This window comes from Microtus oregoni, unplaced genomic scaffold, assembly GCF_018167655.1.
Source record: "Microtus oregoni isolate MIOR12 unplaced genomic scaffold, Mior012 000082F_ref0000272, whole genome shotgun sequence".
NCBI classification, from domain to species: Eukaryota; Metazoa; Chordata; class Mammalia; order Rodentia; family Cricetidae; genus Microtus; species Microtus oregoni.
In genome coordinates, this window is record NW_024544542.1 from 3086427 (window position 1) to 3104939 (window position 18513).

General features: G+C 41.1%; 1 protein-coding gene across 1 annotated transcript in view; it reads left to right on the forward strand.

Moving 5' to 3' along the window:
* Positions 1 to 18513, forward strand: part of LOC121441868 (kelch-like protein 14) — a 109020-nt gene that overhangs the window by 73040 nt on the left and 17467 nt on the right. The window contains exon 4 of the mRNA XM_041643197.1: positions 10934 to 11023. Within this exon, the coding sequence (XP_041499131.1) occupies positions 10934 to 11023 (90 nt within the window). The remainder of the gene's footprint in view (positions 1 to 10933; positions 11024 to 18513) is intronic.

An 18513-nucleotide genomic window follows, 5' to 3' on the forward strand; every position in this document is an offset into this window, starting at 1 on the left:
CAAAACAGTCATATGCAAGAAGTAAAGCAAAATAAATTATTAAGCAAATATATATTTAAGTCCCAATTAGCGCAGAAAGCTATATCAAAGTAAAATAGCTGATATTGTAATGATGCAACTAAAATTTGGGAGCATATTAATGTAAGTGTTCTAACTAAAACATAAATAAGACTCCAGAAGCCAGATTTGCTTAAATCACTAACAAAATCCTACTTTAAATTTCTGGGAATGTAGCTCACTGATAGAGTGCTTGCCCCAAATGCATGAGATCCTAAGTTCAGTCCTCAATGGTGACAAAATAAAGTCAGAAGCCCTATTTTCCTCTTTGAAGTTGCTATAGTATTATGGCTATTAGGACTTCCCCAACATTAGTAATCAGAATAAAATGAGCATATATTAAAAACCTCCAACCTTGGAATAAGTAGGTGCCCTGATAGTTCTTGGAAGAAATCTATGACCAACCCTTGAAGAATTTAGGAACCGCCTTTGCTTAAAAAGGACGTTTGTGTTCCTCCTGGTGATGCTTACCTTAGAAATCATAGGCTCTGTTCTAAGACATGTCTTTTGCCGTTGTCTGTTCTTTTCTTCCTTCAAGACCTCTGAGATGCATCGACTTTTTACTTGTTTTTAATTATGTGCATGTGTCAGTACGTGTGTGTGTGTGTGTGTGTGTGTGTGTGTGTGTGTGTGTGTGTACACTTGAGTACAGGTGTCAGTGGAACCTTAGATCCCTTGGACCTGTAGTTACAAGTGGGCGCATGTCACTGTAAGGTTCTGGGGACAGAACTCAGGTCTTTGGGAAGATCAGCAAGCATTCTTAACTGCTGAGCCATCTCTTCAGCAAAGACTATGTGTAATTTTCAAAAAAGTAAGTCACACAGTTTTTATCACAAACGTTCACTCATTCTTGCCACTGGTATTTATTGATTCATTAATATTCTGAATATTTTGTCAAGTGTAGCAGCTAGAGGGATTCCAGAGGTTTATCCAGTACCATGTCTCAAGGTTCTGTGTTAATCATGAAGTTACTAAGATGACACACTCTGGCTCCAAGGAGTCAAGAGATCCTTTGACAAGCAAAAGACAGCTACATTTCATATACTCTATCACCATGCAGGAATTGCTACAGTAAAGGCATGCATTTATGATGATACTCAGAGGATGGGAACCATAAAACAATCCCCAGAGTCAGGAAGATGCCCTTAGACATAGCCTTAAACTGTGAAAGAGAGCAAAGCTCTCTTGGTCCTCATGTGCCCCTAAACCTAACGTGTGTGTTTTTTTTTTAATTTATGCATCTTGAAGCCACTTAAATAAAACTCTAATAAGTGATATCCCAGGTCACTATATGAAAAACAAATTGGGCTTTAGAAAGAAGGTGTTGGCAAATGTTGGGCTAATTGTTGAACCTCTTGAGTATTTACCAGATTCAGATCATGTAGATCTTCTAGAAGGCTGGCTTTCCAGACTGTCCACAGTAATTAAAGTACCTATAAATGTATAAAATTCTTCCATTTAGTCATAGTTTCCAGATGTAGCACAACCTGAACACAACATAATAAAAAGTAGAAGGCTTGGCTGGGGCTGTGATTCAGTCTATAAAAGCTTTCTGTGCAAACAAGAGTACCTGAGTTCAGAACTACACACCCAGAGAAAGAGCAGATGTGGTGGTTTTGGTATACACCTGTAATCCAGATGTGGTAGTATTGGTATACACCTGTAATCCAGATGTGGTGGTGTTGGTATACACTTGTAATCCAGATGTGGTGGTATTGGTATACACCTGTAATCCTGGTGTTGGAAGACAGAGACTAGAGGATGAAGGGACTTGCCAGGCCAGTGAGTCTAGCCAATCATGAGTGCCAGGTTCTAGGAGAGAGCCCTTGCTCTAAAGAACAAAAGGACAATGTTTGAGTACCACACCCAACATCCACCTCTGACCCACCCTCCCACACACACCACATAAAACATTTTAAAATATATGAATAATTACATACTAATCACTCAACAATATGTATAAAATACCTGCTAAAGGATTACCTGTTTTGCTATGCATACATTCTACTTCCTGAAACACTGACCAAGTTGCTGCACCTTTTCAGGAAGGTTGAATCGTATGATGAAACTAACTTTAAAACATTTGTTTTTCAATTGTGTTTACCATAAAATTGAAGAAATGAGTTTTTTAAGCCCTTCAGGATCTGACGACAAAGATTACTCACTCAGTATTGTGAAGGTGAGGCGTCTTCCTTTCAAGTTGCATTTGTTTTCAGCACCATGTAATTACTATTTGAATTTGCTTCAATGAGTAAATATTTTACAATTCATATTTTACCAATACTGTGCTTCCAAAATATCATTTATTTTTTCCTGTTTAGATAACTCCCTAGGGAAAATGACACCTTAAAAACAAAAATCATGTATTTATATAGAAAACAAAATGTATCAGGGAATCTAAAGCCAATACAGCAATGTATAGAATACAAATGGTTTTTAAATGTGTGGCAATATTCTCTTTCTCTGCCTTTATAATGAATGCCAATTTGAATTTTAACTAGATACCAAATGCTCACTATCATTCAACTGGTCATGTAGAGTGGATAGAGAGAGGTTTGTCACATGTAAAAGGCACGCATTCTTTGCTTAAAAGTTTCATTTGGAGAATTTATCCCTACATATAGATACGTGTGTGTGTGTGTGTGTGTGTGTGTGTGTGTAAGGACCTCAACACAATACCACACACACAATACACAATGCAATAATAGCAGCAAGTATATGTATAGATACACAACATATATATTTGCTGCTAAAACAAATACGCCTACACGTGTATGTAATATATATCACAACTCTTATGGAGTAGCTATGTTGTTTTATTCGGTGTGCTAGAGCATTCTATGAAATTATATAAGAAAGCCAAGAAATATAAAAGCAGTTCCCAAGCCAACATGGTGTGGTAACAGGACAGACAGAAGCACGGCGCCCACAGATTCACTCCTTCCAAGGTGGGGTCTCCTGCACTTTTCATGACTTCTTTGACCTTATTCTCTTTCTGAAACATGCACAACAGCATTGTGCTGATGCTCAAACTCAGCCAGGATCAATGACCTTATTTTTAAATTAGAAAACACCATAGTTCTTCCCTTCAAGGTCTTTGTAGTTTGAAGTGAAATAAAAATGCTAGTGAAAGATTGCCGTGAGTGTGATTAAAAGATTGTAGTGAGTGTGATCAAAATATTGTAGAGTGGAATTAAAAGATTGTAGTGAGTGTGATTAGAAAATTATAGTGAATGTGATTAGAAGATTACAGTGAGTGTGATCAAAAGATTACAGTGAGTGTGATTAAAATTTCTGTGCTGGGTTTTGACCTTTTGCCCCAGGAAAGTTACGGTTTCCAGTTGTTTTTGTCCCTCCATCAGTTTTCAGCAATCATCAACATAGATCCCTTCTCCACATCCGTGGCCATGTTTCCATCGCCATTCAACTGGGCCATGGAAGATTTTCCTCTTCTGTTCTTTCTAATCAGGAATAACCTAAGTGATGCTTTAGAACCGAAAGGATGTGTCACCCTTCCTCTGACATTCCTCAAATATCTTTCTATCGTACTTAGAGCAAGATAACTCATTAAGACCCCCATGCCAGTCTCCAGCTGACTGCTGACATCATCCCTTCCCCTAGCTGCTACCTACCCATAGTTCTCTCTGTTTCTCTCACCCATTCATCTCATCCTGTGTCTGAACTTCTGCAAGTCCCTTCTCCTTGCATTTGGGCAGGTAGCCTCTTCCCTCTCTTTAAATTAAACTTGAAATATCACTCCCTAGAAAGGCCTTCATCTACCCTGCCCGTCTTGATCGTTTCCATTAGTTTGTGTTCTTTTCTCCTTATAAGATAGGGATGATGTGTTCTGAGAGCAGGGGCATTTTGACCTTTACTCTTCGCCACATTATCTGTAGAAAAGCATCTGCATGTAAAGAATATTTAGTAAATGTTTGCTGAAGACATTAATAAATAGCCATCAGTAATGACCAAAATCAGTGATAGCACTCGCACCTGTGTGATGCAGGCAAGACAGGTGTAGTGTTGTCTTCTGGCAGTGTCCTCCAGCATCCTGTGGGCTGCTCTGCATCCACTTCCCAGACCTGGCCTCACATTCCACTGCACTGGTGTCCTACTGCTCTGAAGACATCCCCAGCCAGTGCCCTGAGGTCTCTGCACTGGCTGTTCCTGCTACTGCTGCCTGCATGGTGTCCTCACTCATTGCAGTCTCTTCTCTGCTTGGAGGTCATCCACTTGGCCATTCAGAAAAAAGGCATCTTCCCACCTCTGTCAGAACTCATCACCTTCATAATCCCCTCACCCCAGTCTTCATTTCCTTACCTCCACTGCCCTTAACTTTTGAGACAAGAAGCAAGTTTTATTGTGTGTGGTGTGTGCTTTCTGAGTGAATAGCTTCTGTTCCTAGGACCCCTAGCAGGCACAGCTCTGCCTGGTGTGTAGTAGACACGCAGCAGATGACAAGTGAATGGACAATACCCTTGAGTACAAAAGGGCAAAATGCTAAAGATTGAATCTTAGGTTATCGCTTCTGTTTGTTTTAGCCAAAATGCCCCCAGACACAGACCTGTGATTCAGCGACTGGAGACACAGTGGCAGGAAAGAAACAAGTTTAAGGCCAGTTTGGGAAACTTAATGAAACCCTGACTAAAAACAGGCTAGAAAAACAACTAGAAAATGGCTTGGATGTGGTTTGGTGGTAGAATACTTCCCCAGCATGCACCCCGTCCTAGGTTCAATAAGTACCCCTAAAATATGTAAATAAATCAGCCTAATATGTGCAATCTTTCTGAAAGGAAAAGCCAAGGACACAGCTCCAGTAATGCCCTCCATGACGGAAAACCAACTGGCTAAGGTTCAGAAACACATAGTTATCTTTTAAATATATAGATGCATATTTAACATATTATATTAAATATAATTTAATATATTTAATTTAGCTATTTAAAATACATGTGCTAATACATACTTTTATTTACCATATATATATGTATACACTCAGACACACATATAGTAAACAAAATTATATATGCATTAGTACATAACTGATTTTCCAAAAACTTAAAATATGTCATTTTGGACAAGTTTGTAAGTTTATTTATCTGAAGCCAAAAGGAAATCAAGGCCTCCATAACTGTTACATCTAAACAAACAAACCTTCAATTCCCATTTTTGGGCAATTGCATATTCTCGGTGTGGCTCCAAGCAACCTCTCATTGGATGTTCGTGAGTGTTGTGAGTTCTGAATGGTGACTGCGCTGTCTACTAGAAGGTGCCTGTATTTCCTGAATCTAGAACATGGGAGGAGATAGATTAATATGCATTTCTAGGAGAATAAGGTACTCATAGACAGAAGCAAGAACTCTGAACTCTTGTTATGCTAGAGAGGGTCCCTGTGCCCCTGGTACTCAAGAATCTACATCCAAGGTGGAAACAGGCACAACTTGTTTTAGAACACTCATAACCTATTGTCTGTAGACTCTACCTATTGTCATGGGCAAGTATGTTTTTCCCCTGACTCCATGAAGCAATCCTACTCCGTCTTAGTAGGCAAATGAATTGAATAGCCCCTTTTTTGAATGAAGAAATACAATAGCCGATAAACACATTTTTAAAATGTTCAACCTTTAGCCATTGGGGAAATGCAGGTCAGAATGAAACTGGAATTGTTGCTTGCTCCAGTCAGAGTGACTGTCATCAAGTAAACAAGGAGCAATAAATGTTAATAAGAGAGCTAGGAGTAAGGGACGGGGATGCGGGAGGACTAAGCATATCCCACTCTAAGAATGTGGCTGAGTCCAGCCACTATGAAGTCAGTAGAGAGTCTTCATCACAAAATGTCCAGAAGATCCAACTCCTTACAGACATTCACCCTAAATCATCAAAGGCAGCATGGAATAAAGACTCCTGTACCAGTCGTATTTGTTGAGGCAGTGATGGCCAAGTCATAGAATCTCCTGGGTGCCCAACAGCAAACAATGGGTAAGCAAAATGTAGTGTATATACATAGTGGAGTCTCATTCATTCAAACAAAACAAATCCTGTCACCTGTTGGAAAAAAAACATAGAACATGGGATGACTAAGTTAAGGGTAAGAGGCTAGACTCAAAAACAGCTGCCATGTGTTTCCTTTATGTGGAAGACAGAGAGGGTAGAGAAGAATTGACATTAAAATAAAAAGAGAGTCATTTAAGATGCACATATGGAGCCAGCAGTGGTGGTGCACATCTTTAATCCCAGAACTCAGGAGGCAGAGGCAGGTGGATTTCTGTGAGTTCAAGGCCAGCCTGGTCTATAAGTGCTAGTTCCAGGGCAGGCCCCAAAGCTACAGAGAAACCCTGTCTCAAAAAACCAAAAAATAAAAAATAAAAAAGGCATACCTATGGAAAAGGGAAAAGAGGAAAGGTAGAAAAGAAAATAATACAAGACACAAACACGATCAAAATACACTATATGCATTGATTAACCATCAAAATGAAACCCTTTACTTTGTATAGTTAGTACGTGCTAATAAAAAAATCTTACTTTAAGAAAACCAGTCTCTTTAACATTTGTATGTATAGAAAAAATTTAAAGGAGCACTTGCATTTTAAATATGTAAGTAATAGGCACATTTAAAGTATGATGCAGTATTAAAATTATATATGAATTTCAGGGACACTATCATTGAACACTCAGGGACTCGGTAATTATTTTCTGGTTGGCTGAACACACCTATTGAAAGTCAGTAGAGTGAAATGCAGAAGAGCGTGGGTCCGGGTCCAGACATTCCCATGTTTGAAGTAGAGTTGTGGTATTCATTAGCTGAGTGTGACCTTCAACAAGTGACGTAACCTCCCAAGGCCTCAGTGTTTCTCTTCGACATAAGGGGTCTGAGCAACGTCTGATCCACACACAACTAAACATATAAAATGAAGCATGCAAATAAATATAAGTAGAGACATTATCTGTTTTACTGTACACTTTGTAGTATCATTAATTGGTCAACACATTTTATTTTCTCTTTACCTAAATGGGAACAAATGAATAGCAAGAGCTAAACACACATATTTTTAGAGATATAATGCCAGTAAGCACAGAAACATAATTTTGGATTCAATTTAACATGGGGCACATGGTCAGTGGTAAATGGTGGCTATTATCACAAAAAGCAACACTTTACACAAGGAGAATCCAATGCCCACTTCTCAACCAACTACAATTTTGTGCACAGCATCCTGAAGCATTTTATTGAAGTGGTTCAGGGAGGGGGTGGAAGACTGTGAGGCTGAGATTTATATGGCTTTAAAATCGTGGGAAAACAATTAACAGGTAGAGAGTTCATTGTAGCAGAGACCCAGCTTGTAGCAACCGCTGACATCTGTTTTATGTGTGATCAGTCATTCTGCAGGGTCAATACTGTGACTAGCTCTCTCCGAGTTTACAAGTTCGTAGCATCATCCCACTGCTTTTTACTTGTTTAATTTAAAATATTAAATATCAGCAAATGTTTTATTCAATTCCTCAAATTTCAGAATAAAATTTCAGGTGCTAGGCATGGGAAAAGCAAAAAAAAAAAATGGTATAAACTGCTTTAGACTTAGAGACCCATAGAAGCTCTCCCTCGGGTGACCAGAGGATTTTGTTCTATGATTTTCTGGCTTTCTACCCCATTTTTCCTTCTAGCACGACTCGTTTGTGTGAGATAAAGCTAAGACTCCTCGCGAAGGGCCTTATAAACATGTGTTCTTCGATTTTAAATCTGATTCGAAAGTGCCTCTCTCCTGCTCCCTGAGAGTAAAGTGACCTTTTTAAATGGAGGGAAGTGGCTTTAGATGACAGGCTTGATAAATGCGGTCGTGCTCACTCAATAAAATAAGGCCCAGTGCATTTGAGGATAAATCAGTGGAATGTGCAGCCCCACCTGTCTGTCTCCATCATTCATTTCCACTGTCACTTTCACAGTGGCTGATGGATCACAGTTGCTGTAAAATTAGACAGCCTTTAATCTCATTTCATCCTGATTAGCTCCTCTGCCCCTTTCCCTCTAACTCACTGACTGACACGCTAAAAACTCAGGGCGGGCTGTGCGCGAACACGGAGGACCCACCTCCTCCGCCACCTGCTCGTGCACACACACAGGTGTCCACCACTAGTGTAGTCTGGGAAGGAGAAGGGGTGGCCTTGGGGTGACTTAAAAGAGAACGGATGTGTGCCGGGTACACTGGATCGCTGGCTCTTATTCCTTGTCCTATTTGCTTGTGCTTTCCTTTGGGTTTAATCAGAAGTCAAAGGAGTTAGAGTTCTTTCAAAATTGAAACATTGATCAAATATTTTATTTGTAATAAACTTGGAAGCATTTAACGTTCAATGATAATCTCAAAGAGTCAATTGGGTCTATTTATAGCCTTCCATTTCACAGCAAGAATTCAGAGAGGGTCATAATTCAAGAATGCGAATACTGAAATGCCCAACCAAGAAATATATTATGCAAGATTATCAAACAAAAATAAAAACGTGAAGAAAAAAAGAAGAGCATCACAAGCCCATTCCATCAGGACTTTAAAGAACTTCTTTGCCCTGATTTAGGGGAGCTTGGTAGTTAGCATAAAGCAATAGCTTCATTTGTTCGCACAAATCGTAACAATAGAGGTAGTCGAATGAGAAAGAGGCTTAAGAATAAATCGTGTATTATTTCCTTCACTTAACTTTTGCCTGAATGTAAACAAAAACGCACAGCAGGGGCAAACACAAGTACTGATGCATTTTGAGAGGTTTTGTTTTATTATAAGGCTGACCTATGGTTAAAGAGAAAAAATACCAATTTTTCATTATTGAAAAAGATTTGGACGCTGGGATAATTAAAATTTTAAAGTAAAGTATATGAGCCATGATGGCTGACCACGGAGTGGGTTAACCCAGCAGCTAGCTTCTATTTCTGCACAATGCCACCTGGAACTAGCTGCATGCAAGGGCAGGTGGTGCTTGTGTGAGTTCACACAGGTCAGGGGACACTATGTCAAGCTGGAGTAGCCAGTCACAGCACATGATGGGGTAATCCAGGCCCCTTTCTGGTATGATGCAAAAGGTATCTTCATTCAAAGTGCGGCGGTTTTATTTATTTGACTTTTAAGACATAGCTTCAAAACATAAGCAAACTTAGTTGTTCAGTGAACCTAATAGACCTACACCAAAGAATTCAAGTCATGGTTCAACAAGATCTATCAGTAGATAGCATTCTCCAAAGATTAAAGTGAGGACTGGGAGGTCTAAGGACATCCTTAAGATGCCAAAGTCCCCGATGTAATTCCGAGATTCCACAAGCCACTTTAGAACCCTTTTCTTTAACCCCTAGATCAGGTATATACATATGAATACTTTTTGTCTTGTGTCTGTGACTTCAGAGGAAATGCTTATTCACAGTAAATATTAATTAACTAATAAATCAGAATTCCTACACCCTCTTTGTAGTTTAGTAAGAAGCTTAAAGGATGCACTTATAGAACTTTCCCCCAAGTTCTCATCTGAAAGCCATGCCTGGTTCTTACTGTGTTTTTATTTATGTACATTAGCCAGTATAAGTCATCTCTGAGAGAGCTAGGAGACAATTAAAGTAAAATGACATGTGGGATGTGTGCATAACCCTCAAAATAAGTCAGGTATAAGATAGGTTCTTGTTTTCCCACAGGTATACAATAAGCTCGCTCCCTCCCTCCCTCCCTCCTTCCCTCCCTCCCTTTCTCCCCTTCTCTCTCTCTCTCTCTCTCTCTCTCTCTCTCTCTCTCTCTCTCTCTGTCTCCCCCCCCACTCCCCGCACATTGGCAAAGGAGCTCAGAGTAAGAATTGGCCGGGATTCATATTGATTTCCCACTGCACTGGTTTCTTAAGTGCTCTGTTGATCCGTGTCAAGCAATAAGTTCCCTGCCTGAACAGGCACTTCACCTCCCCATTTGTCCTCACCTAGATTTAAGGTGCCCATATGATGAGCTGAACAAGGACATCATTTTTCCTACTGGTGTCACTGGGCCCAAACCACCGCGTGTCATATGATAGCTCATGCTGCAAACGTCTACAATCACCCTGTGATATTATCCCAGCAAAGACCAGCGCTGCCCAATACCAAAGGTGACAGCAGCAGCCTGCTCTATACCTCTTGACTTTCCAAGGAGATGCAAACAACAGAGAAACCTGGCTTTAGTGGGTTTGGGAATGAGAGCCCGCTTCACGGCCTCTGCAGCCAGGTGCAGACAAAGAGTGGAGGAGAATGGATAGATATGATACTCCTGACAGTTTTCCTCTTTGTTCCACAGGAGCTCTGATGCAGATAGATGGAAAATGTGTGAGTGTGTGCTAATGACATTGTACAGGAAATTAAGCATATACATTTGGAGGAGGCATTAAATCAGCAGGACCTTAATTTAAAAACTTAAAACTGTATGGAAATTCAGCCTGCTCAACGCTGTGGAGTAGAAAGTCACACAACACCCTGGTCTGTTTGTGGAAAGATTGCCAGCAAATGGTCCTACATTATTCAGAGTTACTTCTCTCAGGAAGTAGCTGCCAGCCCTGACCATTTGGGAGTGTCAGTCATTGCCATAGAAACCTATCCCCCCCCACCCCCACCATTGGGTAGATGAGGAGAGCTCCAGGACAGAAAGCAGCAGGCAGGCTGCTCTTGACTAATTTGTAGAATAACACGATGCAAAATTAATCAAAAGAGGTTGGGCTTGAAACTGCCGGGAACACACCACTGAGCCAGGGTGTGTGACTCGTAGGAGCTGTGGGTAGCCATGTGGTTGCCTGTTGACGGAGTCTCATGTTTTATACACGTTGGTGAAGTACATAGCTGGTAAGTTGAGGTACTGGAAAGTTTTACATGTCCTTTTTTTCTTGATTCCAGTTATGCCTTACAACAGTGCCCACCACTGCGTTGTAGAGGTAGAAAACTTCCTGTTCGTGTTGGGTGGAGAGGACCAGTGGAATCCAAATGGTAACTATTGAACGGTTTTAATTGTAGCTGCTTTGTTCAACTGGGCAACAAAATATCTGAGGCCACTAACTTTAAAGAGAAAAGGTTCATTGAGGTCATGGTTTGGGAGGTACTGTGTGCTTCAGTTCTGATGGGAGCAGTGGATGGTGGCCCTGTATCACAGAGTGAGCAAAGAATCATTATAACATCAATGGTGGCAGAGAAAGAGAGAGGATAAGCAGGGTCTCACAATACCTAAAGACATGGCTCCAATGAACTTATGACCTCCCATACAGTCTACCTCCTAAACTTCCCACCTGTAAATACCGTCATCTTGTGAAACAAAGATTTTCCATGCAGATGAGCTTTGGGTCAACCGCTCCAAGAGACCACAGCAATGTTGAACAAGTACACACTGTAAAGGGATGCTGTCCGGTTCTTTTATACTTAGCGTTGAAAATATGTTTCTGTGCAACACAGGCAAATGAAAGGTCATGGGGTTGGCTGATGGAGGGCGGGAGGATACTCAAGGAGCTAGTTGAGGACATATGTAACAGAGCATTCAAGTGCCAGTTCTCAGGGGACTTAGCTTCACAGTGATACCCAGCCCTTGTCCTTATCCATCCCTGGGGAAATGCCACCAGCAGAAGCAAGGACTCCCAGGGGAAGGTTGAGTTAGTTGCAGCTGTTCAGATCTTCACCCATTACTCTCCTCCCACTCTGTCTATATAAGAACAAGGTTGCGATAAGCATATTCTTTCTCATACAGCTCGGAACCCTGCTTCAAGTTCTTTTGCAGTAAGTAGGACCAAAAACTTAGTGCGCCTACTGTCTTCTTGGCAGTTTTTATAGTGTGTCTTCCATAGGTTACCTGCCATCTTTCCTATAACTGTGATGCCTTCCTAAATGAAAGAAAACCTTTTGGTACACATCCCAAATCGAATATGAAAACACTGTGTCTTGCAGAATATGCAAAATGATTGTGATTTGTTTTAGAAAGCTTGCAAGTGAGGGAAGAGCCACAGTTGTAGCCTTCTGTGTTACAGTGATAATTATAACTAAGACACCATAAACCAGCTTGCAGGTACACATTTTTACTTTAAAACCTCAGAACATCACACTGAAATTAAATATACTGTGTCTATTTTACTGTGAATGCTCTCTTTCAGCATCTGCACCAAGGCAAATTGTGTAAAAATCATAACATCTGCTCCCTCTAGAAAATCATAAAAGAAAATAAGTCAGACTGCCCCCTATTAAAAAAGAGGGAGACCACTCAGTCAGTTAGTGTTGGTCATGTAAGCACGAGAACCTGATTCAATCCCCAGAAACTAGATTTAAAAAGAAAGAGAGAAGGAGAGAAAGGAAGGAAGGAAGGAAGGAAGGAAGGAAGAAAGAAAGAAAGAAAGAAAGAAAGAAAGAAAGAAATGTAGCAATGCTGTAATCCCAGCACCAGGGATAAAGAGACAGGGGGATTCCTAGGGGTCCCTGGCTAGTCTATCTAGCCTGCCTGGTAAGGTTAAGGTGGACAGTACCAGAGGAATAACAGATGAGGCTGTCATTTCATATCCACATACAAGTGCACACACATGCAACCCCCCCCCACACACACACATACAAGATCCCTTACGCAAAGAAGATGCTTTCAAGTTCTATATCTTTGTTGTATTGGAAGTGTATAGAGTGCACAAGTAATCACATCGCAAGCCACTGGATTTATATCAGCAAAGAATCTGTTCTTGAGAGGCTCAGATTAAAGCTACAACCCAAGACCCACAAGACTACTTAGCCAGGAAAGCTCTTGGCCAAGCCTGATAATCTGAGTTCAATCCCTAGGACCAACAGGTAGAAGGAGAGAACTGATTCCCACAGGTTGTCCTGACTTCTGTAAGTGTACCATGGCATGCACACAACACCCCTAACACACACACACACACACACACACACACACACACACACACACACAATTAATCAATCAATCAATCATTTAAATGTTCTTTAAAAATTTAAAACATGAAAAGAAAAACTTAAGAAGTCCTATTTCCGACCACAATGTACTTTCTGGACACTCTTCTACAGGTCTCTGTTAAAATTATCAATCTTCCCCACCACAGCTTGGCTTTCAAAAGCAAAACGAAAAGAAAACTTATGAGTCTACACGTATGAGTCTTCCCTTAAAAAAAAAAAAAGACAGCCTCACTATGCAGCCTAGGCTATCCTCAAACTCATGAATGGCCTGCCTCAATTTCCCAAGTGCTGGAATTACAGGCATGAGCTATGATACCTGTCTTTTTTTTTTATTTTATTTTCAGTGTTAGGGCTTAAACCCAGGGCTTTGTTGATGCAATGAAAATACTTTGTCACAGTGCTAGCATAGCCAGTCCAAGTGTTACCCTCCTCCAAAACTGATGAAACTAGCTCCTGGGAGGTGCTCGGCATGATGGCTTGGTTGATCAAGTGTTTGCTGTACAAGCCTGAGGACTCAAGTTTGACCCTGAGGACTCATATGAAAGGCGAGGCCTGGTGGTGTATGTTTTTAATTCTAGTGCCGGGGTTGGATTGGAGAGAGGTGGTCTCTGGAGCTCACCAACCAACAAGCCCAGCCTGTTCAAAGCCAGGCTAGTAAATAAACCTGTCAGAAAAAAGGGGAAGGGCATTGGGGAAGCAATACCTAAGCTTGACCTCTGGCTTCTGCACACATTTTACACACATGCACATATGTGTGAGCAACACGCATGTGCGTGCCCACATACATACACACATACACACCACATCTGCTCCATAAGCATAGGCCAGAAAACATAACTTCTTATCTTGCTTTTCAACTTAGAATCAAAAATATCTCCAAGAGAACTAGTCTGGAAGTTGGGGAAAATTTAGAGGATATTCCTATCAATAGTCAAGAGGATCAAGATTTTGTCTTTGAATTAACTGAGAAACCCATACTACACCATTGGAATATGCTGATTTCACTCTACCTACCCGGAAACAAATGGCAGCCAGGATTAAAATCCTGCATGAACACGCTCTGGCAGAAAGACTCATTAATCCACAATCACACTTTGAGCTGGAGCCGCTCACTGGAACCTCAGAGCACAACATAGGAGACTCACATGGCACATAGGAAACACCCCATGTCAGCCCAGAGTGCCAGGGCATGGGGAGCGCGTAATCAGCATCACTGATCATGCCAATCAATGTCCCTTCTCCGACTTAGCTGCTAGGAAGCTCAGAAGGCAGTTTTAGAAGAGCTTATATATGTTGCATGTTAATTTCAGTGTTAACCCAGTTACAGACCTGGAATCTCTGGCTATCCATAAAATTCCTTTTTAAAATCTTGGAAACTTCCAAATGGAAATTTGGCTTCATTAAACAGAAGGGAACTGGATATACCAGCAGCAAGTAAGCTAGCCTTTGGTTCCCCTTGTCAACTAGGAATGTATTACAACTAAAAAGCACTCTAACAAGTCATTGGCTGGCGCCTTCCCCAGGTGGAAGGTAAAAGCAGCAGGCAAGGCAGCCTATTCAGTGAGAGCTGTACCTGTGGCCATGATCAGCCAACATTACAACTAAGACGTGGCTGCATCTTTTTCTAAGGGACCTGGGCTATTTGCTCTAACTGTTTACCACAGTTCCATAAATACTTTGCACATACCTACACATTCTTCCCATCTGCCCAACCACAGTAGACTCTGCTAGAATTAGCAGTGATAGTTGATAAGCACTCAGTATTTCAGTCAGAAAAAAAAATGCTGAAATTTCGATGAATCCTCAGAAGCACCTGTGAGTCAGAATCTATGGTAGCCTGAGTTTTTCTATGTGCAGAGGGAGCCTGAAGAGTATCCTTGTAGGGAAACACCGCCCATGACAGGAAAGGAACTGATTCCATGATAGGTTTGTCTGAGTAAGTATTTCTCATCCATATGGTCAACTGCGGTTTAAAAAAAAAACAAAAACAAAAACAAAAAACCTGTGATTCGCCCTTAGTCTCACCAAGAGCTGCAACAGTGGGAAGAGTCTCCCACTTGCTCACAAAAAGCTCCAGTCATTTCACATCTGCAAACACTGAGAGGACTTGAACCTCTCAGAAATGTGCGATTTTCATATCACCATGCCCTGCGCAACTAAAACTAATTCAGAGAATAAATACCTGGTGCTAATGTAAAATATTTTCATATAATAACTAAATGAGAGAACAATTAAATATATGGCTCAAATGTTATATGCATATATATCTGTCTAAACATGAGAACTCAAGTTCAATGTCTATTCATATGAAAATGGTTCATGAGAGGTGTATCTTGAAAAAATAAAAAATTTTGAATTCCAGTTCATGCTCATATAACATAAGGATGTTCTTCATTGAGCAGAAATACACAATTCTATATATTGGTGGTCTTGATTTCAAGACCAAAAGTGGAGGTCAGAAAACATAAATTGCTGGACCAGCTAGCAGTGTACACACAAAGTCTTCTACTAAACTACTTTGGAAATGTTACTTCCTATCAGCTTGCTTCACATCCTAGCAATAGGGATGTATTTAATATGCATATGTGCTATTGGAATATAGATAGATAGATAGATAGATAGATAGATAGATAGATAGATAGATACTTGATCTGCATTTACCACTTTTAACTCCCCAAACAACTCAGAGGGGATTTTCCTCCCCAATTCTGTTCCTCTGTACCATTGACTAAAAACTGTCCCATTTCCTCACTTATTAATAATCATCACTGGTGTCTGGTGATGGGGCATCTTCACAAGATGAGAAGCGAAGGGAGAGTCAGAAAGAAAATGAAGACCTCAATGTGGTAGGGCAAGCCTGTAATCCCAGCACTAAGGGGGGGGGGGAGGATGCAGGGTTTGAAGCCAGTCTAGACTACTCCTGAGACCCTTCTGGAATGGAAGATGAAGGCAAAGAGGGGAGGGGAGAGAAAGGAAAGACAATGGGAATGAGAGAGAAAAGAGAAGAGAGTAGAAAGACTGGAGAAGATGGGAAGAAAGGAGTGGGGACGAAAAAGGAAAAGGATGGAAAATGGAAGGGGAAATAGTAGGGAGAGGCAGAGAAGACCGGAGAGAGGAAGAGAGGAGAGGAGACAGGGACTAGTAATTATAGGAAAGGATGGAAGAGGGGAGGGAGAAGATGGATAGAGGATGGAGAAGAGGGAAGGAGAGTTAAAATAAAATTCCTCATGTGTAGCCACCCCTCAAGCCCTGAGAAGACGCTCAACTGTAAGCCCCAGGAAAGTAAATAGCAAGCCCACTTTTTCACTTTTATGAGGCTCATTATCTCATCTGCCAACCTCAAAACTCTGCCCTGCTTATCTTCCCAGTCCTCCACCTGTACCTCTCTCATGCCACCATCCCTGCCTCTGGAGGTGCTCTCTTAACTCATACCCTTTCAAACAAGACTGTCCTGAACCTTCCCTGGGAGTCAAGTTCACTTCCATTCTTCCAGAAATGAAGGTTTCTGGATTGTGCCACTGCTGCCCAGCACACAAAACCACTTCTCTGACCCATTAACAGACATGGCAGACCCTTTGTTCCAACCAGAAATTCTTCATACAGAAACAGTCTTACCCATGGTAGGTGGGTTCTGACTCCTGTGGGCATTTCTAGTCTTTAAATGCAGTTTGGAATTAACCTTGAAACTGGAGTACCAAAAATAATACATTCATCTTCAAGAAAATTATGACAAATTTACCCTCCCCCAGAAAATATCACTCAAAATATCCAGCTGACTCTGGATAGTTTTTATTGAGTTGGAGCCTCCCTATTTGCAATATCTGGGTCATCCTTACCGTCTTTATCTTTCGGTGGGTCACCAGCTAAAGTTCAGTTATCGTCAGTTGTCCTGAACTACCAACACTTCCGCATGGGAATGAACTCCTAATCACATCCATGCAACCCCTAAAATCCTTTGAGTGGTTTTATGAGTTTCTCGTCTGCTCAAAACCAGGGCATCTTTTGAAAAGACCACTTTCCCAGCCAGTGACCCTTTCTAGAAAGGACCTGGCTTCTCCCTTCCACACACTACTAGCCCATTCAGTGATGAACTTATTACTAGATTAATCCATTGATTTCATTAGCACCCTTGAGATTCAATCTTCTCCCAGCAACACTGCCCATTGGAAGCAGGAACCAAGCCTTCAACACATGAACACCTGAGGATAAGTCAGATTCTCACTGTGTTTTCTTCTTGATGCTCTTTCTATTCAAATCTAAGGTTTGTTTCTTGGTCCTGTTTGCCAGCTCAAGAACTTTACATGATTTTTTGAGCTTAAAACATTAAAAATGACCTCAGAAACACTCTCTTTTTGTTTTGTTTTAAGATAGGGTATCTCTGTGTATCCCTGGCTGTCCGGAACTCTCTCTGTAGACTAGGATAACGTTAAACTTAGTGATCTCCCTTCCTTTGCCTCCTGAGTTCTAGGATTAAAAGCATGCACCCCCACCACCTGGCAGCCAAAACACTCCCTTGATGCCATGTCTTCTAGTTTAGTCTTCCATTGTCTTCAGAAGTCCTAGGAATCATTATGCACCTCTTACCTCTGTGTCCCTATATATGAGTCTCTCCTGAGTTGTTCCCACTGACTTTACCCAGCACCAGATCACAGAAACAGCACTTGTCAAGGCCATGCACTCACTGTCTCAGCTACTTCCTTCCTTCTTTCACAAACACTAATTGACTTTCAAAATACCATGCTTTCTTTTGTTGTTTTATTGTTTTCCCTACCCCAGAAGTCACTCTTAAGACTCCTTACATTCCAATTCCATCCTCTTTTCTTACATAGTTCCATCTAGTCCTGTACATTTAAATAGTAACTCCGAGCTAATGGCTCCCAAGATTTGCAGTGGTAGCATTATCCAGTAGCTAGATTAGCAGTTGCTTTGTTTTGATATCCTATAGGCTTCTCTGGGTTAAGTACAAAGATGACTTCATAACATCTGGCCTTAGATTATAGTTATCCCTGCTAAGTCTTTGTCAGTCCAACAAATCGTGTGACGTAACCAGCTAGTCCCTCAGGCTAAACTCAGACCGCCATCCTTAGTGACACACTCTCTCTTGCACAAAAGGAGATGGTATTTGACCAAGTTCGTAAAATAGATTTCAAACTTGACCATATCTCAACCATGTGTGCACATACATGTGTATGCTCTGCTTATTTCTGGGGCGGCATCTGGTACCCAGTGCCTAGTTACAAGCCATGTGCAAAGGCAACGTTTAGGGTCGAGGCCTCAGGTGTGAGTCGGTTACCACCTCTAGTATTACATGAAAAGCATAATATACTTTTTCACTTCCATTTCTTGCTTTGATGTCAATATGTATGCAAAATAAGATCCATTTTAATACCTTTGAAGCTCTAATGTGCTTTTTAAGCTCAACAGAGGGGATAAGCTGGCTAAGCAGCTCAGAAGACTCTCGCTTGCTCCAGTTCCAGCAAATGCACTTGTGTTTACGTCACAGCAACGGTGCATCTCCCAAATGCACACACAGAGCTCCTGTG